The sequence below is a fragment of the Loxodonta africana genome, chromosome 25 (genome assembly GCF_030014295.1).
Source record: "Loxodonta africana isolate mLoxAfr1 chromosome 25, mLoxAfr1.hap2, whole genome shotgun sequence".
NCBI lineage: Eukaryota > Metazoa > Chordata > Mammalia > Proboscidea > Elephantidae > Loxodonta > Loxodonta africana.
The window spans coordinates 27,202,198-27,229,717 of record NC_087366.1 but is presented as its reverse complement, the minus strand read 5'-3'; the positions used below and the strand labels follow the sequence as shown (position 1 = coordinate 27,229,717).

Below are 27,520 nucleotides of genomic sequence, written 5' to 3'. Positions count from 1 at the left end.
GAGGTCAAGTTATAGCAATAAACATACACATCAAAAAAATAGACCAAAATAAAAATGTTAGCCCTACAACTTGAAGAAACAGAAAAAGAACCACAAAACAAGCCCACACGTACTAGAAGAAAGAAAACAATAAAGATTAGAGCTAGAAACAAATGGATAACAGAAAAACAATAGGCTCAACACCAAAAGTTGGTTCTTTGAAAAGATCAATAAAATTGACAAACCTTTGGCCAAACTGACAAAAGAAAAACAGGAAAGGAAGCAAACAACCCAAATAAGAAATGAGTTGGGGGACATTACAACAGACCTAACTGAAATTAAAAGGGTCAAACAGATTACTACAAAAAATTGTACTACAATAAATTTGAGAACCTAGAGGAAATAGACAAATATCTAGAAACACACTACCTACCTAAACTAACACAAAATGAGATAGAAAATCTGAACAGACCCATGACAAAAAAAGAGATTAAAGGGGTAATAAAAAAACACCAAAAAAAAAAAAAAAAAAAAATCCCTGGCCCAGATAGCTACATTGGAGAATTCTACCAAACATTCGAAAAGCTCACACCAGTGCTACCCTACTTCAGAGCACAGAAAATGAAGGAATGTTCTCAAATTCATTCTATGAAGACAGCATAACCCTGGTCCCAAAACTAGGCAAAGACACCAAAAAAAGAAATAAAAAAGAAAATTGCAGACCAATATCTCTCATAAATACAGATGCAAAAATTCTCAACATTCTAGCCAAAAGAATTCAGCATCATACCAAAAAAATACACACCAACCAACCAGTATTTATACTAGGTATGCAAGGATGGTACAAAATTAGAAAATCAATCAACATAGTCCATCACATAAAAAGAACAAAAGGAAAGAATCACATGATCACATCATCTGATAAAGACCAACATCCATTCCTGATTTAAAAAAAAAAAAAAAATCAGTAAAATACGAACAGAAGGGAAATGTCAACATCACTCTCGACAGAGGGAGGCAGAAAAAATTCTGCCAAGAATGGGAACAAGACAAGGATGCCTTTTATCACCACTCGTATTTAATATTGTGCAGGAAGTTCTAGCTAGAACAATAAGGCAAGAAAAAGAAATAAAGGGCACCCAAATTGAAAAGGAAGAAATAAAATTATCCCTGTTCACAGATAATATGATCCTATACATAAAGAACCCCAAAGATTCCACAAGAAAACTACTGGAAATAATAGAAAGATTCAGCAGAGTAGCAAGATACGATACCAACATACAAAAATCTGTTAGATTACTATATACCAACAAAAAGGAAATCAGGTGCACCTGATTTCCCCATATAAACATTACTATATACCAACAAACAGAAATTCAAAAAGAAAATCAGGGAAACACCTGATTTCCCCATATAAACATCATTTATAATAGACCCTAAAATGATAAAATACTTAGGAATAATCAAACCAGGGATATAAAAGACGTATACAAAGAAAACTATGAAACACTATTGCAAGAAAGCAAAAGCGATATACATAAATGAACAAACATACCATGCTCATGGACAGGAAGACTCAACATTGTGAAAATGTTAATTCTACCCAAAGCGACCTACAGATATACTGCAATCCCAATCCAAATACCAATAGCATTCTTTAACAAGATGGATAAACTAATCACCAAGTTTATATGGAAAGAGGCCCCAGCAAGCAAAGCATTACTGAAGAAAAAGAAAGAAGGAGGCTTCACACAACCTGACCTCAGAACCTACTATACAGCCACGGTTATTAAAACAGCCTGTTACTGGTACAACAACAGACACACAGACCAACGGGACAAAATCAAGAACCCAGATGAAAATCCACCCACCTATGATCAGCTGATCTTTAAGAAAGAACCAAAGTCCATTAAATGGGGAAAAGACAGTTTTTTAAAACAAATGGTGCTGAAAAAACTGGATGTCCATCTGAAAAAAAATGAAACAAGACCCACACCTCACACCATATACAAAATAGATCAAAGACTTAAGTATAAAACCAAAAGGGTAAATATCATGGGGAAAAAAAAAAGAGACAATGCTAGAGGCCCTAATATATGACATAAACAGAATACCAAATGTAACTAAAAAATGCACACACAGCAGAAGATGAACTAGATAAACTGGGTCCCCTAAAAATTAAACACTTATGCTCATCAAAAGACTTCACAAACAAGTAAAAAGAGAAACACAAGACTGGGAAACAATTTGTGATTATGACATATAGGACAAGGGTCTGATCTCTAAAATTTACAGAATACTTCAACACCTTAACAACAAAAAGACAAACAATGCCATTTAAAAATGGGCAAATGATATGAACAGACACTTCACCAAAGAAGACACTCAGGCAGCTACCAGACACATAAGGAAATGTTGCAATCATTAGGCATTAGAGAAATGCAAATCAAAACTACAATAAGCTACCATTTCACGTGAAAACTACAGGCACTAATCAAACAGACCTGGCAGTCTACTTCTGAAAAGAATTTGCAAGTGAAAATCTTATGAATACCAGCAGAACACTGTCTGATGTAGTGCTGGAAGATAAGCCCCCGCCCCTCCCACCCCGGGTTGGAAGGCACATAGAAGACAACTAGGGAAGAGCTGCCTTCTCAAAGCAGAATTGACCTTAATGATGTGGATGGAGTAAAGCCTTCAGGACCTTCACTTGCTGATGTGGCAAGACTCGAAACAGCTGCAAATATCCATTAATAACCGGAACACGGAATGTACGAAGTATGAATCTAGGAAAATTAGAAATCATCAAAAATGAAATGGAACCTATAAACATCGATAACCTAGGCATTAGTGAGCTAAAACGGACTGCCATCGGCCACTCTGAATCGGACAATCATATAGTCTACTATGCCGGGAATGGCAACTTAAAGAAGAATGGTGTTGCATACATCATCAAAAAGAACATTTCAAGATCTATCCTGAAGTACAGTGCTGTCAGTGATAAGATAGTACGCCCACAAGGAAGACCAGTTAATATGACTATTATTCAAATTCATGCACCAACCACTAAAGCCAAACATGAAGACATTGAAGATTTTTACCAGCTTCTGCAGTCTGAAATTGATCGAACATGCGATCAGCATACATTAATAATTACTGGTGACTGGAATGCAAAAGTTGGAAACAAAGAAGGATCAGTAGTTGGAAAATACGGCCTTGGTGATGGAAACAATGCCAGAGAGCACTTGATAGAATTCTACAAGACCAACGACTTCTTCATTGCAAATACCTTTTTTCACCAACATAAATGGCGACTATACACATGAACCTCGCCAGACGGAACACACAGGAATCAAATCGACTACATCTGTTGAAAGAAATGATGGAAAAAGCTCAATATCATCAGTCAGAACAAGGCCAAGGGCCAACTATGGAACAGACTAACAATTGCTCATATGCAAGTTCAAGCTGAAACTGAAGAAAATCAGAGCAAGTTCACAAGAGCCAAAATACAACCTTGACTATATCCCACCTGAATTTAGAGATCATCTCAAGAATAGATTGTACGCATTGAACATTAATGACCAAAGACTAGATGAGTTGTGGAATGACATCATGAGCAATATACATGAAGAAAGCAAGAGTCATTGAAAAGACAGGAAAGAAAGAAAAGACCAAGATGGATGACAGAAGAGACTCTGAAACTTGCTCTTGAACATCGAGTAACTAAAGCAAAAGGAAGAAATGATGAAGTAAAAGAACTGAAGATTTCAAAGCGTGGCTCAAGAAGACTAAGTATTATAATGACATGTGCAAAGAGCTGGAGATAGAAAACCAAAAGGGAAGAAGATGCTTGGCATTTCTCAAGCTGAAAGAACTGAAGAAGAAATTCAAGCCTTGAGTTACAACAGTGAAGGATTCTATGGGGAAAATACTAAACGACACGGAGCATCAAAAGAAGATGGAAGGAATACACACAGTCGTTATACCAAAAAGAATTAGTCGACATTCAACCATATCAAGGGGCAGCATATGATTAGAAACCGATGGCACTGAAGGAAGAAGTCTAGGCTGCACTGAAGGCATTGGTGAAAAACAGGGCTCCAGGAATTGACAGAATACCAGTTGAGATGTTTCAACAAACGGATGCACTGCTGGAAGTGCTTGCTTGTCTATGCCAAGAGATATGAAGGGCAGTTTCCTGGCCAATTGACTGTAAGGGATCCATATTTAAGCCTATTCCCAAGAAAGGTGATCCAGTGGAATATGGCAATTATCAAACAATATCACTAATATCACATGCAAGCAAAATTTTGCTGAAGATCATTCAAAAGCGGCTACAGCAGTATATCAACAGGGAACTGCCAGAAATTCAGGCCGGATTCAGAAGAGGATGTGAAACCAGGGATATCACTGCTGATGTCAGATGGATCCTGGCTGAAAGCAGAGAATACCAGAAGGATGTTTACCTATGTTTTATTGACAATGCAAAGGCATTCGACTGTGTGGATTACAACAAATTATGGACAACACTGCAAAGAGTAGGAATTCCAGAACACTTAATTGTGCTCATGAGAAGCCTATTCATAGATCAAGGGGCAGTTGGTCAGACAGAATAAGGGGATACTGATTGGTTTAAAGTCAGGAAAGGTGTGCATCAGGGTTGTATCCTTTCACCATATCTATTCAATCTGTAAACTGAGCAAATAATCCAAGAAGCTGAACTATATGAAGAAGATCGGGGCATCAGGATTGGAGAAAGACTAATTAACAACCTGTGTTATGCAGATGACATAACCTTGCTTGCTGAAAGTGAAGAGGACTTGAAGCACGTGCTGATAGAGATCAAAGATCACAGCCTTCAGTATGAATTACGCCTCAAAATAAAACAAAAATTCTCACAACTGGACCAATAAACAACATCATGATAAATGGGGAAAAGGTTGAAGTTGTCAAGGATTTAATTTTACTTGGATCCACAATCAACAGCCATGGAAGCAGCAGTCAAGAAATCAAAAAATGCATTGCATTGGTCAAATTTGCTACAAAAGACCTCTTTAAAGTGTTGAAAAGCAAAGACGCCACCTTGAAGAGTAAGGTGCACCTGACCCAAGCCACGGTGTTTTCAATTGGCTCTTATGCATGTGAAAGCTGGATGACAAATAAAGACCACAGAAGAATTGACACCTTTGAATTACAGTGCTGGAGAATACTGAATATACCACGGACTGCCAAAAGAATATACAAATCTGTCTTGGAAGAAGTACAATCAGAATGCTCCTTAGAAGCAAGGATGGAGAGACTATGTCTCACATACTTTGGACACGCCGTTAGTGGGGAACAGTTCCTAGAGAATGACAACACACTTGGTAAAGTAGAGGGTCAGCGAAAAAGAGGAAGACCCTCAATGAGATGGAATGACACAGTGACTGCAACAACGAGCTTAAGCATAACAATGATTGTGAGGATGGCGCAGGACCGAGTAGTGTTTCATTCTGTGGTACACAGGGTCGCTATGAATTGGAACCCACTTGATAGCACCTAACCACAACAACAATTAAACAGATATAGAAATAACAAATATTGGCAAGTTTGTAAGGAGACTGGAACTCTTATGAAGTGGTGAGCGAATGTAAAATGGTACAATGACTATGGAAAACGATACAACACCTCCTTAAAAAGCTAGAAGAAGAAATATTATTCAATCCAGCAATCCACTTCTAGGAATACATCCTACAGAAATAAGAGACGTCACCCGAATAGACATATGCACACCCATATTCACTGCAGCATTACTCACAATAGCAAAAAGATGGAAACAACCTAAGTGCCCCAAAACAGATGAATGTATAAACAAATTATGGTATAATCACACAATGGAATACTACGCAATGATAAAGAACAATGATGAATCTTTGAAGAATCTCACAACATGGACGAAACTGGAGGGCATTATGCTGAGTGAAATAAGTCAATCACAAAAAGACAAATATTGTATGAGACCACTATCACAAAACCCAAGAAAAGGGTTATATACAGGAAAAAAAAAATTGATGGTTAAGAAGGAGAGGAGGAGTGGGGAGGAGAAATCACTAACTAGATGATAGACAAGTTAACTTTGGTGAAAGGAAAGACAATATACGGACGTCAGCACAACCTGACTAAGGCAATGTCATAGAAACTTCCTAGACACATTCAAACACCTTGAGCAAACAAGTTACTGGTACTGAGGACTGTGCATCATGGTCTTGGGGACATTTAAGTCAACTGGTGTAACACAGTTCATGAAGTAAATGTTCTGTGTCCTGCTTTGGTGAGTAGTGTCTGCAATCTTAGAACATTCTGAACAGTCATCAAAGATACATCTGTTAGTCCCATCCCATCTGGGGCAGAGGAGAATGAAAAAAACCAAACACACAAGGAAAATATTAGTCCAAAGGACTAATGGACCACATGAACCACAGCCCCCACCAGCCTGAGCCCAGAAGAACTAGATGGTGCCCAGTTACCACCACTGACCACTCTGACAGGGATCACAACAGAGGGTCCTAGACAGAGAGAAAAATGTAGAAGAAAATTCAAAATCACACACACACACACAAAAAAAGACCAGACTTGCTGGTCTGACAGAGACTGGAGGAACCCCGAGACTATGGCCCCCAGACACCCTGCAACTCAGAACTTTGGCCACCCCTGAAGTCCACCTTTCAGCCAAAGATTAGATTGGTCTATAAAGCAAACAAAAACACAGATGAAGAACATGCTTCTTGCTTCAATCAAGGATATGAGACCAAACAAGCAACACCTGCCCAAAAGCAAAGATGAGATGGCAGAAAGGGACAGGAAAAATGGATGGACACAGGGAACTCAGGCTGTAAACGGAAAGGGGGAGAGTGCTGACACATTGCGGAGATTGCAACCAATGTCACTAAACAATTTGTGTGTAACATTTTTGAATGAGAATCTAACTTGGGCTTTAAACTTTCACTCAAAGCACAATAAAATTGAAAATAAATAAATAAGACATTACAAAAAAAAAAAAAAGATTACAGCCAAAAAAACCATATGGAGCACTTCTACTTTATAACACACAGCAATTGCCATGAATCAGAATTGACTCAACAACAATGGGTTTGGTTTTGATTTACCTAGTACAAGTACTAGAACTGAAATTTGGAGACTTTAAGCTAGGGGCCCACCATAGGTGGGGGAATTGAAAATAGAATTTGTAAGACACAATTTACAAACTGGAGGAGAAATCTGAAGGAATTACTGAGAATGACACAGAGTCAAGAAGCCAGAAAATCTGACGGAGAAGACAGAAGATAGAATGATAAAGTCTAGAAGACTACCAGGCCACTCAGAGTTCCCAGAAAAAGACTAAGAGATTGAGGAAGAAATATCTGAAGAGTTGATAGTTGAAAATTTTCAGAACTGATAATAGATACGAATCCACAGAGGCAGAAATTATTCTTACCATGTACGATAAATAAAAAGACATGCTATTAGACACAGGTAAAATTGTGTTTTTGTCTAAAGGTTAAAAGATAATCTTTAAATCAGACAAGAAAATACAATTCCCCCAGTGAGAACAATAATTAAAAAGGCAAAACACTTTTACATAGCAATAAAATCTAGAATACAGTGGACTGGCATCTTCGAAGAGTCAAAAAAAATAACTCCAACCTGAAACCCAGGACCCAAAAACTTCTCACAATAACAGGAGACAAATATTTATCCATGTTAATACAATGTTTACTAGTAACAGGCTATTTCTAAAAGAATTTCTGAAATTCTTTACTTGAAAACTACAATAACACAAAATGGAAGATGTGAAACACAAAATGAGTAACTGTGCAAGGAAGACGCTAACAAAATAAATGATTCTAAATACTTCTGTATAAATTATGGTATCTAATATGTAGAGTTTAAAAATAGGGCAGAACATACACTGAAGAATAGCAATTAATAGTCAGAAAGGAGGGATCAAAGTTTCCCCTTCGAAGTTCTTATACAGTTTAGGAATATATACTGATTAAGTTCAGATTCTGTTTAGACAAAGTGTGCATAAATTTCAAGAAAAAAGAATAGTAATAAAATATTTAACATTCAAATCAGTGCTGGAGTGAGGAAAAGGGTTTAAAAAAAGTAATTTCAAAATGGACAAAAAGAAAGCATTAAGGAGTAAAAAAGAGTGAAACTATCAGTAATCACAATAAATGTAAATAGATGACACTATTTCCAACAGTGATCAAATGGAAACTTTATGCCATTTACCAAAGAAAAAAACACCTAAAACATAAAGACACTGAACACTTGGAAGTAAAAACATGAAAAATGATACACTAGGCAAGTACTAACAAAAAGAGAAAATGCAGACTCCATTTAATAAATATAAAGACACTTAGAAAATGTACATTCTTCTCATGCATACATGGGATATTTAGAAAAACTGAGCATGTTATTATGTCACTGATAATATTTTTATAACCACACACCAATATATCTCATGAATACAGATGCAAAAATTCTTAACAAAATATTAGCAAATAAAATTAAGTATTACATAAAAAGAATTATACACCATGATCAAGTAGGGTTTATTACACAGATGTTACACACTGGTTCAATACTCAAAAATCAATCAATGTAATCCATAGGCTAAGAAAAAATATCACATGGCCATACCAATCCATAAATCATTTCACAGAATTCAACACACATTCACAATTTGAGGAAAAAAAAAAAAAAACTCAAAAATACAAATAGAGGGGAAAACTTCCTCAACTTAATAAAAAGCATCTAAAATAAACCTATAACTAACATTGTTTTAAATGGTGAAAAGACTGGATGCTTGCCCCTTAAGATCAAGGCAAGCGTCCCATGGCATCACGCTTATTCAACATAGTGCTTAAATTCTAGCCAGTGCAATAAAACGTGAGGAGAAAATAAAAGGCAAACATAATGAAAAGGAAGAAATAAAATGTCCTCACTTGCAGATAACATGACTATTTACATACAAAATTACAAAGAATTTACTGAAAAGGAAAAAAAAAAAAACCTCCTAGAACTATAATAAGTGAGTTCGGCAAGATGCCACAATACAAGAAAAATACGCAAAATCTGTGTTTCTATATTTATTAGCAATAAACATGTGGACAATGAAATTAAAACTACAATCACTGAAAAAAATATTTAGTTGTAAAACTAATAAAATATGTATAAGACTTCTATGCTGAAAACTACACAATGCTGATTTAAGAAATGAAACATAGAGACACATACCATATTCATGGATTAGAAGGCTTAACGTACAACAGACATCAATTTTCCCCAAATTGACAAGCAGTTATAACACAATTTCTATCAAAATACCACCAAGAAAAACACAATCTAGCAAAAAAAATAAATAAAAATAAAAATCTTGCATAGTACAGTTTATTATGATAAAGTTGTCAATTCTCTCTCAGGTAGTAGGCAAGATTATTCTAAAACTTATATGGAAAAGTAAAGAAACTAAAACAATTCTGAAACAGAACAATAAAGTGAAAGAAATCAGTCTACTCAACTTCACGACATTTTATACCTACAATAATCTAGATTATATGATATTGGTGGAAAAAGAGACATGTAGAATACAGAATCCAGAAATATGCCAAAACAAAATATACAGTCAACTGATCTTTGACGAAGTAACAAAAGCAATCCAGTGGAGGACAAACAACCTTTTCAACAAATGGTGTTTGAATAAATGAACATCCTTAGCCAAAAAAAAAACTGAGTCTCCACCTAAACAACATTTGTTGTTTTTGTTAGGTGCCATCAAGTAGGTTCCGACTCATAGCGACCCCATAATACAACAGAACGAAACACTGCCCAGTCCTGCGCCATCCTTACAATGGTTGTTATGCTTGAGCTCGTTGTTGCAGCCACTGTGTCAATCCACCTCATTGAGGGTCTTCCTCTTTTCTGCTGACCCTGTACTTTGCCAAACATGATGTCCTTCTCCAGGGACCGATCCCTCCTGACAACATGTCCAAAGTATGTAAGATGCAGTCTCACCATCCTTGCTTCTAAGGAGCATTCTGGTTGTACTTCTTCTAAGACAGATTTGTTCGTTCTTTTGGCAGTCCGTGGTATATTCAATGTTCTTCGCCAACACCACAATTCAAAGGCATCAACTCTTCTTCGGTCTTCCTTAGTCACTGTCCAGCTTTCACATGCATATGATGCGATTGAAAATACCATGGCTTGGGTCAGGTGCACCTTAGTCTTCAAGGTGACATCTTTGCTTTTCAACACTTTAAAGAGGTCCTTTGCAGCAGATTTACTCAATGCAACGTGTCTTGATTTTTTGACTGCTGCTTCCATGGCTGTTGATTGTAGATCCACATAAAGTGAAATCCTTGACAACTTCAATCTTTTCTCCATTTATCACGATGCTGCTCATACCTTGTACAAAAATTAACTTAAAATGGATTACGGAGTTAAATGTAAACCACAAGCCTATAAAACATTTAGGGGAAAAAAATAGGAAAAATCTTTGAGATTTAGGGTTAGGCAAAGAATTCTTAAACCTGACACCGAAAGCAGAGTCCAAAAAAGAAGAAGAAGAAAAATAGAAGATAAAGTAGACCACATCAAAATTAAAAACCTTTGTTCTGTCAAAGACACTGTCAAGAGGATAAAAAGATAAGCTAGAGACTGGGAGAAAATATGTGTAACCTGAATGTTTAACAAAGACCTTCTTGCTGTTGTTAGGTGCCACTGAGTCAGTTCTGACTCACGGCAACCCTATGTACAACAGAGAGAGAAACTGCCCAGTACTGTACCATCCTCACAATCATTGCTATGTTTGAGCCCATTTTTGCAACCACAGTGTCAATCAATCTCATCAAAGGTCTTTATCTTTTTCGATGACCCTCTACCATACTAAACATGATGTCCTTCCCCAGGGACTGGTCCCTTCTGAGATTATGTCCAAAGTACATGAGATGAAGTCTCACCATCCTTGCTTCGACGGAGCATACTGGCTATACTTCCAAGACAGATTTGTTCATTCTTCTGGCAGTTCATGGCATATTCAATATTCTTCACCAATACCATAATTCAAATGCATATATTCTTTGGTCGGTCTTATTCATTGTCCAGCTTTTGCATACATATGAGGCAAATGAAAATACCGTGGCTTGGGTCAGGTGCACCTTAGTCCTCAAAATGACATCTTTGCTTTTCAACACTTTAAAGAGGTCTTTTGCAGATTTACCCAGTATAGAAAACCCTGGTGGCATAGCGGTTAAATGCTACGGCTGCTAACCAGAGGGTCGGCAGTTTGAATCTACCAGGTGCTCCTTGGAAAACTCTATGGGGCAGTTCATCGGAATCGACTCAAGGGCACTGGGTTTGGTTTTTTGGTTTGGTTACCCAATACAATACATCATTGTTTGACTTCTTGACTGCTGTTTCCATAGGTGTTGATTGTGGATTCAAGTAAAATAAAATCCTTGACAACTTCAGTATTCTGTTTATTATGATATAGCTTATTGGTTTCAGCTGTGAGGACTTTTGTTTTCTTTATGTTGAGACATAATTCATACTGAAGGCTGCAGTCTTTGATCTTCATCAGTGTTTCCAGCCCTCTTCGATTTCACCAAACCTTGTTTGGCGAAAGTTCTTTGTAAGTTTTTCTCCAATCCTGATGCCTCTTTCTTCATACAATCCAGCTTCTCAGATCTTTTACTGAGTTACAGATTGAATAAGTATGGCAAAAGGGTACAACCCTGATGCACGCCTTTCTTGATTTTAAACTATGCTATATACCTTTGTTCTGTTTGAACTACTGCCTCTTGGCCTATGTATAGGTTCCACATGATCACAATTAAGTATTCTAGAATTGTTATTCTTTGTAATATTATCCATAATTTCTTATGATCCACACAGTCAAATGCCTTTGTGTACTCAATAATACACAGGTGAACACCTTTCCAGTATTCTCTGCTTTCACCAAGATCCCCATGGCTTGAATTTCTGGCAGTTCTCAGTTACTGCTGCAACTGCTTTTGAATGATCTTCAGCAAAATTATACTTGAATATGACATTGTTTGATAATTTCTGCATCTGGTTGAATCACCTTTCTTGAGAATAGACATAAATATGGATCTCTTTCAGTCAGCTGATTAGGTAGCTGTCTTCCAAATTTCTTGGCATAGATGAGTGAATACCTCCAGCAATGCATCTGTTTGCTGAAACATCTCTATTGGTATTCCGTCAATTCTGGAGCCTTGTTTTTTGCCAATGCCTTCAGTGCAGCTTGGACTTTTTCCTTCAGTACCATTGGTTCCTGCTTATATGGTATCTCCTGAAATGGATGAGTGTCAACCAGTTCTTTTTGGTACAGTTACTCTGTGTATTCCTTCTTCTTCTTTTGATGCTTCTTGCATCGTTTAGTATTTTCCCCATGGAATCCTTCAAAACTGCAACTCAAACCTTCAATTTTTTCTTCAGTTCTTTCAGCTTGAGAAATGCCAAGCATGTTCTCCCCTTGCGTTTTCTAATTCCAGGTCTCTGCACATTGTCTTCTTGAGCTGCCCTTTGAAACCTTCTGTTCAGCTTCTACTTCAACATTTCTTCTGTTTGCTTTAGCTACTCGGCTTTCAAGAGCAAGCTTCAGAGTCTGTTCTGACAACCATTTTGGTCTTTTCTTTCTTTCCTGTCTTTTTAATTACCTCTTGCTTTCTTCGTGTATGATGTCCTTGACGTCATCCCACAACTTGTCTGGTCTTTGGTCATTAGCGTCAAATTCATAAATTCTGTTCTTGAGATGGTCTCTAAATTTGGATGACATGTACTCAAGGTCGTATTTTGGCTCTCGTGGGCTTGTTTTAATTTTCTTCAGCTTCAACTTGAACTTGCATATGAGCAATTGATGGTCTGTTCCACAGCCAGCCCCTGGCCTTGTTCTGACTGATGATATTGACATTCTCCATGGGTCTCTTTCCGAAGGTGTAGTGGATTTGATTCCTGTGTATTTCATCTGGCGAGGTCCACAAGTATAGTTGCCATTTATGATGTTGAAAAAAGGTTTCTGCAACGAATAAGGCAGTCTTGCAAAATTCTATCATGTGATCTCCAGCGTCCTTTCTATCACCAAGGCCGTTATTTTCCAACTACCAATCCGTATCCTGTTTCCAATTTTCGCATTCCAATCACCAGTATTAAGCAAGGTATCCTGACTGCATGCTTGATTAAGACTGTAGAAGCTGGTAAAAATCTTCAGTTTCATCTTCTTAGGCATTAGTGGTTGGTGCATAAATTTGCAGAATAGTTGCATTACTGGCCTTCCCTGTAGGCGTATGGATATTATCCTATCACTGACAATTTTGTACAGCAGGACAGAGCCTGAAATGCTCTTTTTGACAATGAACACAATGCCATTCCTCTTCAAGCTGTCATTTCTGGCACAGTAGACTATATGATTGTCTGATTCAAAATAGCCAATATCAGTCCATGTCAGCTCACTAATGCCTAGGACATCGATCTTTACGAGTTCCACTTCATTTCTGACAACCTCCAATTTTCCTAGAGTCATACTTTGTACATTCCAGGTTCCGATTATTAACAGACGTTTCCAGCTGTTTCTTCTCATTTTGAGTCATGCCACATCTGCACATGAAAGTCCCGAAAGCTTAACTCCATCCACATCATGAAGGTTGACTCTACCTTGAGGGGGCAGCTCTTCCCCACTTGTCTTTTGGCTTCCAAGCTGAGGGGACTATTATCAGAAAATGTTCCACTGCTATTTATAAGGTTTTCATTGGCCAATTTTTTAGAAGCAGATCACCAGGTCCTTCTTCCTAGTTTTAGTCTGAAAGCTCTGCTGAAACCTGCCCAGTATAGGTAACCCTGCTGGTATTTGAAATACCAGTGGCAGAGCTTCTAGTACCACAGGAACACACAGGCTACCACAAGTATACCAAGTGATTCTGGACAGGGTCTTTAAGCAGGAAAAAAATTTTTTTCTTTTGCTATGAAGGACACTGTTCAGGAAATTGCTGCAAAATGAGTGAGTTCTCTCAGTTTGATAATAATATTGCAATGTTATTTGCTATAATCTCACCAACCTATGGTGGGAAAAAAATGTAGGCAGTGTATATCACAGATAAAAGGCTTATATCTGTAATATGTAACAGTCCTCAAAATTGATCAAGAAAGATCAAAAAACCTTGTAGAAACAAATGGACAAGAAATATGTATATATAATTCACTAAAAAGTATTTTTTAAAAAGTATATTAAAATATAAGTAACTATATGAAAAGATGTTCAACTTCACTCAATTAGAGAAACACAAAACTACTCTGTGATATATTTCTTACCCAACAGATCGGCAAAAATTATGACAACTCATTCTGTGAGAAGGGCTGTGGGGAAACACGTACACTCATACATTGCTGGGGAAAATGCAGATTGGCACAATCTTTTAGGATGGAAAAATGGGGCAATTTGGCAATTTCTTTATATATCTTTATGAAAGAGGAAAGAAAGCTCCTCCCTGCAGAAGAATGCTAACACTTTGGAAGAATGAAGTAATTAGAAAATTAACATTTGGCAACCACCATATTAACAATTATTTCAGGTAAGATGAACAGATGCTCAAAGGTAACTTTATAGTGTAGAAATGTGGCAGGCAGCACCTCAATCAAACAATCATGGTTAACATCACTAGTATTGAGAAAAAAATAGCCATCATGTGCCTCCAGACATTACAAAATAAGGATATACCTCACTTTGTGGTGTTCCTGACAAAAATGGATTGCCTTAATCTAATGATAAGAAAACATCAGCCAAAGTCTAACTGAAGGACATCTACAAAAAAAAAAATTACCTTTTCAAAAAGGTCAATTTTGAAGTAAAAAACTGAGGAATTGTACCAGTTTAAGACAGCTTCAAGAGACCTGCCAACTCAATGTACCAAATAATTCTGCACTGGGTCCTTAATCAGGGGAAAAAAAAAAAATTATTTTGCTCTAAAGGACATCATTGGGGGAACTGCTGCAATTTAAGTGAGTTCTCTCAGTTTGATAAAAAAAATAATATAGGAATGTTAATTCCCTGATTTAGCTAACTGTACTATAACCCAGTTAGCTAAATCAGGGAATTAATTGTACTATGGTATGTAAAAATTCTAAAGCAAAATCAACAGGCAATTTAAAAATCCAGAAGTGTAAAATAATTTTGAGTAAAGTTTGTATTTTTCTAGCTTACTTACATTACATAATTAGAATTTTCCAATTCTATTTCACCTGGAAAACATTGCTTTTAACAGCAGTAAACTAATCTTCAGTACAATTTCTATGGCTATTCTATTATGGTTGGGCACATTCACTTTTTGAGATTTTTTGCTCATAAAAATATCTCTGGTATATAATCTTTGCATAGTAATTTGAGTCATTCTTTACAATAAATTTCTATGTATACAATTACCAAATCAAACTTTTTTTCAAGTTTGTGATAATAAATATTGCCAAGTTGTCTTCCTGAAAGGCTACCAACTCTCTCCCTCTACCTTCCCTATCCCCACTCCACACACAGACACACAGCAAGTAAGAGCATTTCCCATTTTAAAACATCCTCTTCATCCTCCTGAATTCAGTCATACCTATTAGGTGATATGGAAACCTTGGTAGCGAGCGTAGTGGCTAAGTGCTATGGCTGCTAACCAAAGGATCGGCAGTTCGAATCCATCAGGCGCTCCTTGGAAACTTTATGGGGAGTTCTACTCTGTCCTATAGGCTCACTATGAATTAGAATCAACTCGACAGCAACAAGTTTGGTTTTGAGTTTATTAGTTGGTATCTCTGGTACTTTACATTAGTTTGTATATACTTTTATATTGGGGAAATTGGTTATTAATTCACAGTGGGCTGAAGGTTTGAATTTTTTTTTTTTTTTTTTTACCATGTTCTTCATCCATTTTTCACCCTGTTTGGGCTTTCATCTTTTCCTTAAAAGTTATTTAAAGCTTTTTACATTTTGAAGCAATTAAACTACTTATCTATCATACCTGTGATACTTTTCTCAGCGTAGGTTTAAATTTTGTTTATGGTGCTTTCTAATATGCAGGCTCCTTTCTTAATTTCTATAATTTCTATGGTTACCACTGATCTGCATACCACCTTAAAACAAACAAAATAAAAGTCGCCATCAAGTCAATTCCAAATTCTGTGGCAACCCCATGCGTTACAGAGTAGAATTGCTCCACAGGGTTTTCTTGGCTATAATCCTTATGGAAGCAGATCACCAGGCCTTTCTTCTGAGGCATGACTGGGTAGTTTCAACTACCAGCCTTTAAAGTAAGCAGTCCAGTGCAAACCACTGTACCACCTATGGGCCTATACCATATAGTAAACTCTTTACATCTTTTAGTTTAATTTTTATTCTGCTCTTTTTGTTACAACAGACTTAGAATACAATTTAATAGCTAGTTGGGTAAATGCCTTCATCATCATTATACTCTAAATCATTTGTCTTACCAAATAAACTTTAAAGATAGTTGGTCATACTCTCAGTACATTCTTAAAAAATATTCTTGGGACTTTTTTAATGGAGTCACATTAAATTAATAATTATGATTATCGGTTTATTCAAAATGTTCAACAATTGCTTTAATCTATTCTAATACACATTTTCCTTGAAAATTAATCATTTCATTAAGACTGCCATTTTTTTCAGTATACATCATCATAATCTACTCCATATCATGATAATAGTCGATTTCAATTTATGTTGTATATGGGCTCTTTTTTCTTGACTCGTCTTTCCACATTTACCATATTCAGTTTTCCCCAGCTTCTTAAATTGAATGTCTAGTACTTTTACTTTCAGTCTTATCTAAAAAAAAAAAGCATTTAATGCTATATATTTTCTTGAGTGCAATTATGATCATATTCCATAAATTTTGATATGTAATGCTTTCACAACTATTATGTTTTTGTTCACTTGTATCTGCATCTGGAACTCTTCTTTGGCACAAAAGTATCCATAGTGCTTAGTTTACTTTTTTCCCAGATTACCATCTATTTATTTATTTATTTAAGGTTCTGATTCGAAGAATGCAAGTGGTACAATTTACCCTGTTTTAGAATAAACTCACTCTTTTAAATGCTTCAACAACCCATAATGTGTGTCCTCTGTCTTAAAGTACAAAGTGAGACAAGTATCGAGAAACAGATAAAAATCTAGCTTAACTCATCTCACTCAAAGAAAAATCAATGCCTTTATAATGGGCCTAAGAAGCCCCTGCAGGAAGTGGTCTCTGGTATTTTTACCTCGTCTTCTACTTTTCTCTCCCTTGCTCACTTCCCCGCCTCCAGCCACACCATGCTTCTGGGCCATGTCAGGCACACTCCTGTCGTAGGCGTATGTACTTGTAGTTCCCTCTGCTTGTAACTTCTTCCCAGAGATATCCATATGGCTTGCTCCCTTACTTCCTCTTTGTTTAAAAGTCATTTTAGTCTGTTTACTGTTAGTATCTCTTTAACCAGTCTGAAGCTTGGTTACAAGCAGGAATTTCTGTCTGCTAAATTTCTGTTCAATGATGTATGTACCCCCAGAACTTGCAGCAGTGCCTAGTAAATGGAAGATACTTAAAAAACTCTGTCGTTTGAGTAAATGAGTATTTAAAAGTACAAGCTCTGAAGCCATAAGTCCTGAGTTAAAATCCTAGCTCCTCCCTCTTACTAGTTGTTACCTTGGGCAACTTCCTTCTCTATGCCCTGGTTTCCTCTCCAATAAAATAAAATAATAAAAGTACTGAACCCGTAGGGTAGTTCCGAAAATTAGTTAATACATGTAAAGTACTTAGAACAGTGTCTGTGAATAATAAATACAAAATAAATTTTTAACTAACCACTAGTATTACTACTTTAAGTTCATTTTCTGAGCTATACTTGAAAATCTTCCACCATGATTAGGTTTTAATCAATTTTTTTTCTTTATTCTTTACAGTTCTACTTTATACAAACCCCAATGCCTTATAATTTGGCACATAAATTATTATTGCTTTTGGGGGTATACATTTTATCTACATGAAAAATTCTATGCTTTTACCCTGAATTCTGTTTTGGTCTACACTTTTGGAGTTTTTTGTTTTGTTTGGGGTTTTTGCTATTTGGCTTACATTTGTAGGGCTTATCCTCAATTATTCCTCTACTTTCAATCCTTCATATATCAGTTCATTCTAGGCCTGTCTGTTCTAAAGAGTATAGTCAGGAAGCGAAAGGCCTTCAGCCCAGTATGTCAATATTGGTTCCATCCCATAAAAACACTAGTAGGAATTCCTCCTCAACAACTACTCTGTCCTCTAGCAGGTGCTGAAGTCAGATTCTTTTGGGCGATCCAGACAATTAAATTCTTTTTGCTGTTGTAAGCTGCCGTCAACTCATGGCGGCCCCATGCAAAACTGAATGAAATGCTGCCCAGTCCTCCACCACTCCCATAATCGGTTGCAGATGGAACCGTAGTGATCCATAGGGTTTTCAGAGGCTGATTTTTTTTTTAAGGAGATCAGATCACCGGGCCTTTAAATCCTTAGGCATGCTTTTACTCTGCATACAGGGACTCACAGATTAGACAGGCCTTCCCTGATTTTCTCATCTTCTATAAATTCTTTTAAGTTTTCCAAGAGAGGATGACAAAGCAATATATCAATAGGATTTCATGTGGGTAGAGGTTGGGAATATATTAGTGTACTATGTCAGTCCAGAAGTTTCCTTCACTTCATGATAAGAGTAAATGCTTAACTTTAGAACAACCACAGGCATTTATTCTGATTGTTTTTATTTTTCCTCCAGATTAAATTTCTATTGTTTTCTACCTCATGAGATTTGCTAGAAATTACAAAGCAATGTTAAATAAATGGTAACAGGCAGTCTTTTCTTCTTCCTCTGTCTATAGTTTGTCAATGTCCTCTAGCCAAAGACCAACAGCTATACATCAAATTTTATTTATTGCTCACTCAGTGCAATGAGGTAGACAGCACACTATAGGTAAGAAAGAGGTGTCTCAGTAAGAGAGCTGGAAATGGCTTATGGAGAATTAGGCTCCCGTTAAGTGATTTAGAAGAAGATTCAAGTAAATGAGTCTTTGCTCTGGATTGAATACTATCAGGAAAAAGGGATAATTCTATGACTGGGTATGTTAATAGATCTTATCTAGAAGGACAGAAGACTACAGTAAGGATAAAGTAAAGAAGCATAATCATATCAGCCAGGATAGGGAGGTATTTGCTATTTTTGCACAGTAGGCTTGTTTTTCTGTGTGTTTAGACAAATTTACAAAGTGATTTTGTTTTCTGTTTTGCTTCCTCAAGGTCAAAGAGTGGCCCTGTCTGAAGCTGATGTTCTGTGAGATTGCTTATGTTCAAAAGGAGAATACCAAGGACTTGCTGTGAATGCCAAGTCAGTTTCCAGATACACAGACTGCTTTTCTCTCAAGTTCTTAAGGTATCTTTCAAGTAAAGACTTTTAAATTTCTCCTGATATATCCCACCCACTACCTCTTATTAAAAAACACATGAAGTTAAGGGTTTTCATGACTCTTCTAAAATAGATAAAATTCAATCTATGAACTTACTATAAAAAAATAGGTCAAATGCATGCATTCAAATGATGATAAAAGCTTTAACTATTTTCCAAGGCCAAATCTCTACCACTGCTGAATTTTACTCAAATGTTACATGTTGGTCTGTCTAGATTCACAGTAACAATACAGAATACTTCAGTTCTCAATTTTTTAGACAATATACTTGAAATAATCCTTATTGAAAAACAAAATTCACCTGATTCTTTTGCCCTCATATTTTATCAGCCTTATTTGCAGGCAGTAACTCTATTTAAATAAGCATTAAAAGGTTATGATGTCAAATACACTTAACCATCCCTAAATTTTAGTCTTTTGGTGCTCTGTAAATCTTTAACACAGAAATGAATGAAAGGTGACCACAAAAACCAGTTGGTGTATGTTTTCACTCTCCACCCCCACCAAAGAACAAATTGCAGCACTTGCATAAATGGTGATCTAACAGTCCCCAAAGTGTCTATGAGAACTAAAATCTCTTTTAAATGATATATGTACTGAGGATACTATAGATAATTTGTCATAAATGGTTTAATTTAGACTAATGGTCCTGAAAATGATCAGTTTTATGAAAATCTTCTTTCAAACCTATTTCATAATGACTCTAAGTGCAAGGTTCTAAAAACCTGTGATTTTAATAACTGCAAATAATCATATTCCACACTTAACACAGTTAACCAATCACATCGCTAGTAGTTCACATTCCATCTGCTTTCACCTACCATACAACAATTACTCAGCTGTTTCAGCATAATGAAGACGTTACATTATACAGTGCTTTTCAAATTGCTTCTCAGAACTCAAAGGTCCTAGATAACTCTGCATGGATCATACTCATGCTTGATGTCCTTTTACAGCTACACCTACTCTTCCCTTATTAATATGGTTAGGTACCAAAGACCAGGTTGTTATGCAAAAATGGAGGATGATCACATCAGATCACAAAATGGAGGGTTGCTACATCATTACATAACAGCCAAATTACATCATAACTGCCAAACCACTGAGAATCATGGCCTAGCCAAGCTGACACATAACCTTAACCATCAAAACCAGTGTTACTCTTACCTCGCACCTCAGCATTCACCACTGCCAGATGTATGTCGTTAGTACTTAATAAAATAGTCAGATAGTAGATGTTTTACCACTGTCATACATGCGAAATGTTGGATAATGATACAGTTGATACAGTAGGAGTATGTGTATAGGTTTAACTCACATAACAAGTTTTGAGTTAACAATTTTCTATCCTAACAACTCTTGAAAAACTATACCACCTGTTGATGACCCTTTTTTGTCCACTATAATGACAAGACATTTCAAGACAGTGTACACCATTAGAAGTAATACTTCAACATTACAGCTTTAAGCAAGGACACACTAAGAGATGCAATAAAATAATTTTTAATCAGAGAATATCATGAAACAAATCTGAACTGTGTACAATGTTCGAATGAATTCAAAACATTATTGTTTTTGGTACAAACGCTTAATGAGGGGGATGAGGGGTAGCATCTTCAGTCTACCCTCTTTAGTCTGTCAAACCTGTGTACTATTTTTGTGTTTTGAATTCATTCATGTGATTAACCTTTGTTTTACCTTAAAGGTGGTTTACTGTGCTACAGCTTTCTTTTTAAGTGCCTTATTTTAAGTGGTAGCCATCCAAGTATTGGGAAAAGAAAAATAAAACTATACCATCCAGAAGGATTTACTAGTCATTTTGACAAAAAATATTTTCGTATCTTCTCATATAAATATACAAATGAATATGTATTAAACAAGTCTCATTTATTTTCTTTTGCTATAAAGGATATCAGGACAATCGTAAAATCTGAATTAGATGTAGGGAGTAAAAACATCACTGTATCAGTGTTAACTTCCTGAATTTTAAAATTGGATTGTAGTTACACGAGATACTGTCCTTGTTTTTAAGAGGTTTAGGGGCATTATTTAGACGTTATGGGGCATTACATCTGCACCTCACTCAACTAAAAGAAAAAAATTACATGTGTATATATGTAGAGGAGCTCTGGTGGCACAGTGGTTAAGTGCTCAGGCTACTAACCGAAAGTCGGCAGTTCGAATCCACCAGCCGCTTCTTGGAGACCCTATAAGGCAGTTCTACTCTGTCCAATAGGGTCACTGTGAGTCGGAACTGACTCAATAGTGGCCGGTGGTATATGCAGAAGAGAGAAACAGAATGTGAATGATAGAGCAAACGTGATAAAATACTAACATCTGGACAAACTCGGTGAAGGATATAAAGGGATTCTTCTTACTATTCTTATAACTATTCTGAGTCCAAAATTATTTCAAAATAAAAAGTTTTAACAAATTCATGACAGTCCTCAAAAATAAGTCTGACAAATATCAGCACCCCCAAGTCACAGATAAAGAGAGTGAAAATCAAAATAATCATGTAATTAATTAGAAGAGTGGTGAAGCTAGTGTCTATCTTACTCAAGTGTCTAGTCAGCTTTCTACAGAAAAGCTTGTTTCAACATGATGGGTAATTCATTAAGAGATTGCAGCTTTAATATCACCGAGAGAAGTCATGCTCTGATTATTCATAATTTTCTTTTACAGTATTTCTTTCCTCTCAATGGCTAATATTACCTATATGTTAATTTTTTTGACTCTTACCACTGATGAGCAAAAAATAACTCATTCTGCCATTATTTTTCAGAGCTATTTAAGCCCTAATCAATGCCATAACATTCAAAACAGGTATCTTTATGACATGACATTTTAGAAAAGTAATTCATGATATTATAGCTCAGGTGATTATTCTTATGACACCACTAAAACATACTGTTAAAAATACCATTTACCTGAGAACTGCCACTGAAACCTGGAGGTTGGCTGTACTCTGTGGAATCAATAATACTACTGTAAAACGAAGAGAGAAAAATGTGATTTTAGTGTTTACATTATCAACAGAAAAGCTGAATCTAAAATATATAAAAACCAAATATTTCTAGTTTCTAAGCAAAGGGAACATTTACTGAGAATAACTGAATTAGACATCAAATAAATACTTAACTCTTAAACAAAATTCAGCAAATATTTAAGCAATTTGCCCCTTCACTCCACCACCTCAAACTTACACACCAAGAATGAATGTCAATAGAGAATACGTAAAAGGCAGGTGTATACGTACATGTATTTGCCTCTATTTCTTTTTCAGATAAGTTAATAAGTTGTCTGGAACATTATTTAAGGAAAAGAGGACTTAGAGTGCTGGGGAAATAGTAAAGTACGTAACCAAAATCGATGGTTAACAAATGCTGCTATGCCACCGTGAGGTTTATGATTAACTTTGCCAAAAGAATTTGGTATTTGTCCTTGACTCCTGAGAGGTAACCTAGAAATCCTTGGGAGTTTCCCAGTAATCTAAACATCTTTGATGAGAGCTCCAGGCCACACCTAACAGGTTATATTAATGAGGTGACTCTTGGGGTGGGCACTGGGCAGGTCAGAAAGATCTATGTGGTGATATTCGCTACGTGACTGGGGGAGGAGGAGCCTGAGGGGTTTGAGTTCAACCTCTTGGGGCAATGATTCAGTCAATCGTAACTATATAACGAGACCTCCAATACAAGATACTGCATCTCCATGGGCTTCTTGGTTGATGAAAGACATCAATGCTCAGGGAATGCAGCACATCCCTCTCTAAGAAACAGAAGCTCTGCATTGGGAGCCCTCCTAGACCTCACCATATGTGTCTCCTCATTTGGATCCTTTTTGCTATAATAAAACTATAATAGCAGGTATAGTGTTCTCCTTAGTTTTATAAGTTGTTTTAGAGACTTATCGAACCCATGGGAGTAGTGAGAGCCAGCAGGTAAAAAGTGGAATGCACCTGGGGGCCTCCCAGCTTACTGGTGGTATCCTGAGGGGGTACAGGAAACCCATAAATTTGTAACCAGAAGGCCAGAAGTGAGGGGGACCTCTTTGCAAGATCTGAGCTTACGGCTAGCATCCTGAGGTGGCAGAGGAAACCCCTGACTTTGAAGTAAGCAGGTTAGGGGGTTGAGGACCCCCGAGCTACAGCTAGCAACCTGAGAAGGTAGAAGGAACCCCTGAATTTGTAAGCCAGCAGGCCAGAAGCGAAAGTATTGTGGGGCTCTCCAAGCTTGTGATTAGCACCTGAGGTCTTGGACAGACTCTCAGTCTGGAAGACCGTTGCCCTCTAACCTGTAGGATCTGATCTCACTCTGGTGGTCAGGGTCAGAGGAAGAAATACTACATTTACAGTTGGTGTCCAAACAGAATGGAAATGGAATTCAATTACACAGATTTCCCTTAGCCACTAGAAATTTACATGCCCTTGAACAAGTATCTTATAATCATTAGTCTCAGTTGCCTCATCTGCAAACTATTTCTTCAACCCTTCCACCTCTAAAACGTTATGATAAAGCCTCACGTGAAAGAAAACTATCAAAGGAATAGAATACATGGCAAAATAACTTTTTTTTCATTACCCAAAACCTATATACTAGTTTCTTCTGCTCTCGTCAAACATAATCTGCTTTCTGTGTTGGCTCATTTTTCTTGGTTACATTCTCTCTGCATTCTCCTGTGCAGCCCTGTGAAATGCTCTAGAATTCCATATTATCTTTTTTTTCCTATTAATTCTATCTTACCACTTTAATGAGTCCTAAATCAAAAAACCAAACCCAGTGCCGTGGAGTCGATTCCGACTCATAGTGACCCTATAGGATGGAGTGGAACTGCCCCACAGAGTTTCCAAGGAGTGCCTGGCAGATTCGAACTGCCAACCCTTTGGTTAGCAGCTGTAGCACTTAACCACTATGCCACCAGGGTTTCCTCTAATGAGTCCTATCTCACATTTTTGAATAAAATAAATCAGCCTATGAAACTATCAATACCTGAAAATAGCATGACATATATATCGAACATGATAAATCCAGTCATTGTTCTTTTTATAATCTTCTTCTCTATTCCTATTTATATTATTGCCTACCCTAGTGAAATTTAAGCAATTGAGGGTACTGATTGAAATGGTTCTCTCTCTATAAATACCCAAAATCATTAATTGCACTAGTACTCAGATAACCTCAATGGTTGTGAAAGACACAATTAGGAGCACAGACCTTGCCAACAAGAGTGGGTCTGAATTTCACTGTTTAGCTGCTAAATGACTCTGGGCAGGTTATTAATCTCATTTGGCCTCTAGTGTTCCCATTTATTAAATGTGGCTGACGCTTCAAAGAGGTCTAAGATTCACATAAGATGTATGTAAAGTTCTCAGTACAATGCCGAATATGGAAAACATTCAATAAATTTTAACTTCTATCATTAAATAATAAAATGTCATAAAAATTCAAATTTCTAAAATTTTAATAAATCAGATGGAACTCTCCACACAGTAATACTCTAATTGAAGAGCAGGGAAATCTTGTATTAGCCTAACCCACTTTATAGACATATATTAGGGAGAAAAGAGAAAAACGGCTGCCTAGAAACATAAAACAACTACCAAGTCTTTCAAATAAATGTCAATAGGTCATAAAAATTTAATAAGGACATCAATAAATGGCAAGGGCGAGAAGAAACTGTCAGAATGGTAACTAAAACTGATTTAGGACTAATAAATTTTTTATCAAGATTGGAAAACAAGACAATAAAGTAATTCCTAATGTCCTTGCTGGTGACAATGAGAAGCTTAGCTACAAACATAGATAAACACCATGCAGCTGTTAACCCGAGGCACAGAGGAAATTCAGTTACGCAACGAGATGTCACAGAGTGACTCCCACTATAAAGTATCTGCCTCCAAAAGCAAAGGTCTTTAAATTATGTGCCTTCAAAAGCAAAGGTATATCCTGCAATCAGAAGCCAGACTGTTAAGCCAATTTCACACATCATCGAACATGAATAGGTATCCTGGCAAAAATAACAGGCTGGCTGACTGGCTCACTTCAGGCTGGGCACTGATTTGAAAAAGGATGTTTTTAGTAGACACAAAATTAGCTAATTAAATTATAAAGAATATTTTTAAATCTATAAGCAAACAAGGCACTGAGATCACTTAAGGCTCAACATAAAGACAATAAATACGAAATTTCTAAATAAGTAAGGGGATCGAATTGATTTAAAAAATTTGTGTACACACAAGAAATTAGACTAACAGCTATCACTGATTTCTTTTTTTCATTATTATAAACTTTGGACAGAGAAAAATAAGCTATTACAGTCTATAAACCATATGTGGCTACAGGCAAAAACGTTCCTTTCCAGTATTCTCTATATAACTACTGAACCATAGTTCCCCCCAAAACAAAACTAAGCAAAAAGTAACCTGAAAAATAATATGACTTATAAATTTTTAATAATGATTTTTTATGGTGTTAATTTTTTTCAAATGATAAAGTTTGCCACTGTTTTATTTCCCTTCTACTAAGTAATTTCTATTGCTATTAATATCAGAGCTAAATTGACTGCTTTTCTCAAAATAACGCTTTTCCATCAGTTACTTAAGGCGTTTTCTCTAATACATCAGAGAATCATAGTGTATTTTCACTTCCTTTAAAAGCATTGAATTTCCAATTAATACCTCCCATTTGCTAAGCAACCCAAAATCTTGTGGCCTCAATTTTGCAGATACCTTAACAGGTACTAGAAAGCCGTCTGTGATTTTTTTTCCCCTATGTACCTTTTAACATGAGACAAACAAATTATCCAAAAATCAATGTGACTCACGTATCTACTAACTACAAAAATAATACAACTAACACCTACTGAACGTTTACTATATGCCAGGTGCGTTCTAATTTCTTTAAGTGTATTATCATATTTTATCATTCAAGACAAGTATTATTATCCTTATTTACAGAGGAGAAAAACTGAGGTATACAAAGTTAATAAACTTGCCTAAGGTCAAACTGCTAATAAGTTGCGAAGGTGAAATTTGTACCCAGGCAATATAACTGCAGAATTCTTATGGTAAGACTGCACAAGGGACCTATGCTTTCTCTTCTTGAGGAATCATCACCTTGCCATTTTTGAATGAAAAGATTCTATTATTTTCTTCTTAATGTTTTATTCTCAACATTCTGTAATAATTTGTATAACTTTCTCAGGTCCCAAAGCAGCACAGGATCTAAAGTAAGAATGCTACTATAACTGTATAATGCTGGGCAAAGTACTTGGTCGCTGTGACTCAGTTTCCTCATCTGAAAAATGAAAAGGGTAATAAAACCTAGTATACAGGGTTTGTTAGGAGGATCATAGGAGACAATATGCAAAATCCAACTGAAAATGAACATGGAATCTTTTTCATACACTGTTTTTTAGAACTCTTTTGAAATAGTACTACTACTCTTCTCAAGGTATTTGAAATCATTTCAACAAGATGAATGTTGTATAAATAAACACTGGTGATTTCAATGGTCTTTTTAGCAATACATAGTTTGGTTTTTAAAAATACTGGGTTCAACAAGATCATACAAGACTTCAGTTCCTAACACCAAAAACTCTGGAAGTCAATACTTTTTAAAAATTTATTTGTAGGCAAAATCTGACCTAAACAGACTTGGCACTGTTTATTATCTTTATTTATCCCATTATCTGTGAACACTCAAAAGTTTCAATGTTCTTGATTTTGGGGACTCACCTCTGACCCCTCCAGCAGTACTGCAAGATATATATCCTATGTACTGTGTTACCCTTCTACAATCGGTGAAAAAATATCTGCATTCTGAAATACTTCAAACCTCAAAGGTTTCAAAAAAAGGTTTGATAATCTATACATCAAAGTTGGGTTTACTTCAAGAATGCAAGGTTAGTTCAATAAAAAAAAGTATTGGGCTTCAGAGTATAGATTTATACTTTCTAGAGAAAAGACACAGATTAAATTTATTCTTCAAAGAATAGCAGTTGTCA

At 36.2% G+C, this 27,520-nt stretch overlaps 1 protein-coding gene across 6 annotated transcripts in view; it reads right to left on the bottom strand.

Annotated features, from left to right (window-relative positions):
• COP1 (COP1 E3 ubiquitin ligase) overlaps positions 1-27,520 on the bottom strand; it is a 251,325-nt gene that overhangs the window by 162,255 nt on the left and 61,550 nt on the right. For all 6 annotated transcript variants that reach the window (XR_010319394.1, XM_064276604.1, XM_064276606.1 and 3 more), the window contains one exon: positions 22,444-22,501. Coding sequence is in view for 5 of the 6 variants with exons in the window: in XM_064276604.1 (XP_064132674.1) it covers positions 22,444-22,501 (58 nt within the window). In the remaining variant the exon portion in view is untranslated. The remainder of the gene's footprint in view (positions 1-22,443; positions 22,502-27,520) is intronic.